Here is a 6869-nt window from a genome sequence, read left to right on the forward strand (position 1 = left end):
ATTTGAGCAACACTTTGAAAATTAAGCAAGAATATTGAAATTCATGTAAAAAAAATAAATATACCATGTTCGCGCTTAATTTTCAAGGTATTCTCTATTCGCCTCGAATTTTTTAATAACATTAATTTATTCAAGATGTCAAAGTCTATAAAAAAACATTATTACTTTTGCTTATACCTTTTTAGGCAGAAATCAGTTGCTTTTCGCGCTCGGCTGAACAGCGTTCTTTATTGGCGCCGCCATTAGTGTGCTGAAATCATGTGCACCAATCAGCATGAGTCCCGAAATGATCAGTCTCTAGTAAAGGGTCTCTATCTGCCCAAACGCAGCCTGCGACACAGTGATCATATCATCTTTGTTTAACATTGACAAACAACAAGGGTATAATGATCCATTGTGTCACACCGTGTCATTTGTGTCGTTTGTTGGAAGGCACACAATATATCTTGATAACAGCTCATAGCATATCTACAAAATTATGTATACATATTTCATTAAATTATAATGTAATAAGAATAACAATGGCAAGGCGGAATAATTCTGATCGGAATCCATTCATTAAATTATAATGTAATAAGAATAACAATGGTAAGGCGGAATAATTCTGATCGGAATCCATTCCGACATATTTCATGATAAGTACCCTATAGGCAAACGGGATCTTCCCGTAGATTTATAGGCTTTCATGGAAACGCACGTTTGTGCGGCTCCCGCGCCTTGTTATTCTGATTTTGAACAACCAATGAAAAAAATCCCGCGATAACCTACAACCTACGTGCTAGCATGAGCAATGCTAGCATTTGTCTCGTGTAGCCTTTCGTGCTTCGCCTTGCTGGACTTGTTCCGGTTACTTTATTATCTTACAATTTATTCCATCTTTGCATTAATGTTAATGTTTGAATTATGATACATATTTTTTGAAACAAATTCCAAATAGGCTTTCTAGGTATCTGATCAAAGTACATCTTCGCAATGAATGTTCATGAGTCCTTGATTTTAACAGGTCACGTCTTCCCATGTTTTAGAATCTATCAGAAGGAACTATCGTTTGAGGACGTAGCAAAAGTACACCGAAGCTGCGGCATGACGAACACTGGAGGTAAAGTAATCGCCAATCTGCGACAAAAGTTCATGTCGCCAAAGGTGTTGCGATGGTTTCCCGGTCATATGACGAAGGGTCTAAGACAGATGCAGCAGCGTTTAAAAAATATCGATTGCATCCTAGAGGTTCACGACGCTCGGGTACCGATCTCCGGACGTTATGCAGACTTTAGCAGGACTTTGACCGGCTTGAAGCCACACATACTTGTACTAAGCAAAAAAGATCTAGCAGATACGAGATGCACAGACAGTATAATCTCTACATTGAACAGAGAAGGACTGTCCAACATAATCTTTACAAACCTGAAAAATCAACATTGCAAAGGCATGAAGCAGATTTTGCCTCTAGCCAAGAAGTTGATATTGAATTCACAACGTTACAATAGAGTGGAAGAAGAGTCTTACTCCATGATGGTCATTGGTGTACCAAATGTTGGAAAGTCCTCTCTGATTAATTGTTTAAGAAACAATCACCTTCGCCTTTCGGGCAAAGCTACTCCTGTTGGCGCAACGGCTGGAAAAATATAAAAATATCAGAGGAGCCTGTAGTGTATCTGATTGATACCCCGGGTATCCTAGCTCCTTCCATCAATGACATTCATACTGGTTTTAAGCTGGCTTTAGTGGGATGTCTGCAAGATCATGTAGCAGGATCGCATCTACTTGCAGATTACCTACTATATTGGCTGAATAAAAATTGCAGATTTGAATATGTAGAGAAATTAGGTTTGCCAGAACCAAATGACAGTGTGTCATACGTACTCACGTTTATTGCTGCAAAGTTGGGAAAAACCGTGAGAATAAAAACCTATAACAATCAGAACCAAGTCATGCCTGATTTAAAATGTGCAGCGGATTACTTTATTAGTTTATTTAGGAAAGGAGAATTTGGATCCTATTGTTTAGATATAGATTTACTAGAGACCTCACAAAATTGCAAAGTTAGTTTAGCGTAGTAATAATTGTCTATGTAAATATTGTATATTTATTTATGAAAATAGTTTTTAATCAAATACAAATCTTCGTAATTTTACATGACATCTGATATTTGAATGATCCTAAATGAGAAAACCTTGAGGAAGTTACCTTTCCGCTACATCACATTATTTTTTTTAAATAAAAAATGAATAACATTCGATTATATTATTAAGATTATTTTATTTTAAATTTTATTTTGAATGTCTTGTATATGTCTCAAAAAAATTTTTTTATCATAAATTAAAAAGCTGATAAATGTATGAAAATGTAAGTATTCGTTAGATAAAGAAGAGTATAATTGCATCAGATATTGTCCCCACCAGTTTTGTAGTCCTGTTACTTTCTGTAACTGCTTTCCGCGAAAGTAGGGCAATCGTTTACTACGTCTGGAAGACTCTTCTTCAATATGTCTTTCATTGTGTTACCTTTAAAATCTACACGGAAACTATATAAATTTCACTGTATTATTATGACATGAAATAATCGAGCAATTAAATGGACTGACCTGTTTAAAAGATTTACCGTTGTATCAATATCGCGAGGAATCTCGAGCTTGCAAACCACGATTTAAAAAAAAATTTTTCAAACTCAAAGGATCAATTCAAACTCAAGAATTTTGAATCGTCACTCGAGCTAACGCTTCTTTCGGAATTGATTTTTAGCAAAAATGTTTGCGAGGGTAACGTTTTATCCGACCTTACTTTATAACGTCGTTATGGAAAAAATTACAACTCGAAACTGGTACGATAGAATAGACGAGACTGTTATTTTGGGCGCCTTACCATTTCGACGAACAACCAAACAGGTATGGTTTCGTAAATTAATTTTTGTAACAGAAATTATAAAAAAAAATCAATAAAATATTTTATATATATTATACAAAATCACAGTAATATCTTGCATTTATGCCTTCATAGTTTATTTTATATCTTTCTTATATTATCTTATTTTATTTGCGTTTATTTTTTAATAATGTCATAAAACAGACGTTATTACCATATTTAATGTTTTAGTTTAAAAATGATTTTTAATTTTAGTCTATAATATGAGCCTATTCTTCTATACATACATTAAGTAATAATATACATTAAGAATATGTCAGAAACGTATCAATTATTTAAACAAATAAAGTTTATGGGACAACCACTAAGTTACAAATATTCAAGTAGTGCTATTATATACAATTTATATTTTACACTTCTGTTCTTTTTACTTTCAGTTGATAGACGATGAAAATATAAAAGCTGTCGTGTCTATGAATGAAGATTATGAATTGTCTTTATTGTCAAACACAGAGGAGGTACGCGGTTAAATAAAATTTAAATTTGGAAAATAAACTAGTATGTTGAAAACTAGTGCAAAATGGAAACATATGTAGCTTGATATAATACTTTTCTCCATCCAGGAATGGCGCAGATATAACGTACAATTTCTACAGTTGTCCACAACAGACATCTTTCAAGCACCTTCGCAAGAAAAATTACAGAACGGTGTAAATTTTATTAATAAATTCCGCAACATATCAAATAAAAAATTAGATAATCCAGGTACCAACAATAATCACAACCAACATGGGACAGTTTATGTTCATTGTAAAGCAGGAAGAACAAGAAGCGCAACATTGGTTGCATGCTATTTAATAACAGTGAGATTATATGACATGATTTCAATGCAAAACTAAGAGATTTTTAGGTGGTAAAATATTCTTTTCGTTTTTCTAGAAAAATAATTGGACTCCTGAAGAAGCAGTTCATTACATGCGAACGAAAAGACCACATGTATTGCTTCATACAGCACAATGGTCTGCGCTCAATCAATTTTATGCGAGACATGTACAGCCTACGTCCTAGCTAAAATGTTTTTATATATTTGTTGATGTTACTTTATACAAATGAAAAGTATAAATAGATAAATAAAGACTAATTTATTTAGATACGACGCTAAATTACGTATATATTCATTCAAATATAAAGAGTGAAAAGATAAAATGCAGTATAAAATAAATCGTTCACTGATTTTTATTATTAGTAAGCTTAACTTTTTTTACATGCGCAGATGCAAATTTGGTAGCCTCTGTAATTGCTTCTTCCATACGTATCTGAAAATCCTGTGATACTTTTGTAGATTTCATACTTGCGACCAACATGGGTTTGAATCCCTTGATAGGTCCATACTCTGCATTAAAAATTTGAAGGATGATATTCATCCAAGTTTGTGCATTAAATGCACTAGAAGCTATTTCCTAAATACAATAATAAGAGTTTATTTAAATTGTTTACGTTTTGATATACATATAGATTCCATATTGTTATGATCTATGTTGAAATGTATATTTACAAACATATGAATAAAATATACCTGTGGCATGGAACATCTTGCTTTTACAAATCCATTTGTACATGACAGAACTAAAATTGGCATCTCAGAAAAGAGAGATACAACTTCATGCAATGACAAATATGTGGGATTTTTATTCAGACAATACACAATAAAATAAGATAACGAATCCGTGGCATCAATGATTTCACGAGTTATAGAATCTCTATTAAAAATCATTATTAAGTATTATTCAAAATTGAATAGATTATTTATGTAGTATACATATATAATATTACATACATTTCGATTTCTTTCTCTCGCAGCCATGCCATCTTGCTTAAATTCTCCAGCTGTGTCAAACATTTCTCTTTAATCAAGTAAGGTAATAGTACTTGTATATCCTGAGCATTAATTTCTTGTTTTATTCGATTTAATTCTGTATTAAATAGTTCATATGTAAATTTGTCACTTCGTAAAACGTCTTCTAGCTCTGCAATCCTCTGACATATATTTTCACCGGCTTGTTTCATACGTAGAGCTCCCGAACCAACAACAGCCTTAACAGTGCGTTTTGTTGCTCCCTTTGAGGTATATGTTAAAAAGCAGAAGTGTTGCAGTACATCAGTATTATGTACATGCGTACCACAACACGTTTCCCTAAAAATACATAATTGATATTAATGTAAAGTCTAGTTTAGAAAATTTGATGTTTAAAATTCAGATTCACTAACTTTGCTTTCAAATCATCAGTATTAATTTCTACGATTTTAATGTCTGTATAAGGATATATCTCTCCTGGAAATAATATAACATCATTTTGCTTTAACAGTTCGAGCGAATTCACAGTTTGCACAGTCGTTACAGCACGAGACTGTATGACATTGTTAATACAATTTTCTATTGTCTCCATTTGTTCTAATGTAAGTTGTTCGCCTAACGAATTGAATTGAAATTTTAAACTATCCATATCGACTGTACATCCACGTTGATAAATTACTTGCATAACTTGCTTTAAGGCTGCATTTAATAAATGTGCTGCTGTATGATGTTTCATAGCTCCAATACGAATATTTGATTCTATATTGACTAGACAATCATCGTCTATTTGTAAATGCAGCTCCGATATACTAGAAAACAGATTTGTATATTGATTATGAACATTTTACAATTAAATGAAAACATAATTAAAATGAGTTTTATAATTATTTAAATATATCTAAACATAAAAATATGAGACACTTACGGTAAATCTGTTTTAGCAAAATATCCAGAATGAATCACATAGCAATTTACTTTTCTAACATTGTCTATATTAAAAAGTAAATTCTTAATACGAATATTCCCTTTATCTGAAATTTGGCCACCTTCTAATGAATAACATATAGTCTTGTCCAAAATAATTCCAATCTTATCTGTACTATTTAATATCTCGTCGATATTTACAACTGTTTTATTGTTAGTATTATTAGTTTTTATATCGGAATAATTTTTACTTGCAACTAATTCACCTACAATATACGATATAAATCCAATTTTATATCATTGCATGATATAAGCAGTTAAATAATTGAAATATATGATAAAAATGTACATAATTTATTCTAACATTACCATTGACAATAATTCCAATAAGTTTACTGCTAAGTACTGGAAATTCGTAGGTATTTCCATTATATGTATAATTATATTTGAATGAATCATCCGTCTTAGGTACATGATTTTTTTTAAGTATTCCTAAAGACTCTTTAGTAATTACAGTACTATGTTTGTCTAATCCAATCCTTGACTGATATCTACGATTATCAAGTTGCTTTTCAAAATCAGTTTCATCAAAGTATAAACATTCGATTTGTGCCAGTTCCGCTATAGTTTCCGAATTTAGACCGTATGTATCATACAGCTTAAATGCGACAGTTCCAGATAATACATTAGTTTTACGTCTGTAAATAATATTATGTGTAACATATTATGTCATGTAAAAAAAAATACAATTAAAAAAATATCTTACAATTCTTTCAACATGGATTGTAGATCTTTATAGCCATCAACTAAACCAGGAGCCACCCAATCAGTAACTGCTATTAATTCGGGACGAGTTTTAATCATCTTATTCCACATTTTACCAGAAGTATTTCGTAATCTTTTTAATAAATCTTCTTCAAAATCTATTATCCTTTGTACCTGATAAATTCATCTAGTATATTAAGATTATGTAAACTGTCTCGATAAGATGATAAGAACTCAAAAATTTCATTTTAATATATATTTTAGTCGTTTTAATCTTAATTATTTTACCTGTTTTAGATTAGTGTGCAATTCCGGGTAAGTTACACCCAGGTTATCAGCTACATTGCAAGCAAGTTCTGAAACTATACCAGATTTTCTGAAGATTTTCTCTCCTATGTCTATTGCATGTCGCAATACTTTTCGCAGTTTTGGACTGAAATTATATATATATATATATATATATA

At 31.5% G+C, this 6869-nt stretch overlaps 3 protein-coding genes across 4 annotated transcripts in view; 2 read left to right on the forward strand and 1 right to left on the reverse strand.

Annotated features, from left to right (window-relative positions):
- Positions 1-1029: 1029 nt before the first annotated feature.
- Positions 1030-3987, forward strand: PTPMT1 (protein tyrosine phosphatase, mitochondrial 1). Of its 2 annotated transcripts, none has more exons than XM_018510173.1 (5): positions 1030-1099; positions 2742-2884; positions 3299-3379; positions 3485-3724; positions 3801-3986. In XM_018510173.1, the coding sequence occupies exons 1-5, from the start codon at positions 1084-1086 to the stop codon at positions 3927-3929; spliced, it is 609 nt and encodes a 202-aa protein (XP_018365675.1). In that variant the 5' UTR covers positions 1030-1083; the 3' UTR covers positions 3930-3986. The 2 variants fall into 2 exon arrangements, with proteins under 2 accessions (XP_018365675.1, XP_018365676.1); XM_018510174.1 differs by lacking the exon at positions 1030-1099 and adding an exon at positions 1987-2042 and having other exon boundaries at positions 3801-3987.
- Positions 1060-2762, forward strand: LOC108762913 (mitochondrial GTPase 1). Its single transcript, XM_018510172.1, is given in 3 exon segments — positions 1060-1618; positions 1621-2042; positions 2742-2762. Coding segments are annotated over 3 exon segments (978 nt in total). The 5' UTR covers positions 1060-1083.
- A 38-nt stretch (positions 3988-4025) lies between the features above and the next one.
- The window catches only part of AlaRS-m (alanine--tRNA ligase, mitochondrial), a 4327-nt gene continuing 1483 nt past the window's right edge, over positions 4026-6869 (reverse strand). The window contains 8 exon segments of the mRNA XM_018510175.1: positions 4026-4321; positions 4438-4621; positions 4699-5055; positions 5130-5525; positions 5642-5906; positions 6010-6338; positions 6407-6579; positions 6694-6848. Coding sequence (XP_018365677.1) covers positions 4088-4321; positions 4438-4621; positions 4699-5055; positions 5130-5525; positions 5642-5906; positions 6010-6338; positions 6407-6579; positions 6694-6848 — 2093 coding nt within the window. The 3' untranslated portion in view covers positions 4026-4087.

Source organism: Trachymyrmex cornetzi, unplaced genomic scaffold (assembly GCF_001594075.2).
Source record: "Trachymyrmex cornetzi isolate Tcor2-1 unplaced genomic scaffold, Tcor1.1 scaffold325, whole genome shotgun sequence".
In the NCBI taxonomy this organism is placed as follows: domain Eukaryota; kingdom Metazoa; phylum Arthropoda; class Insecta; order Hymenoptera; family Formicidae; genus Trachymyrmex; species Trachymyrmex cornetzi.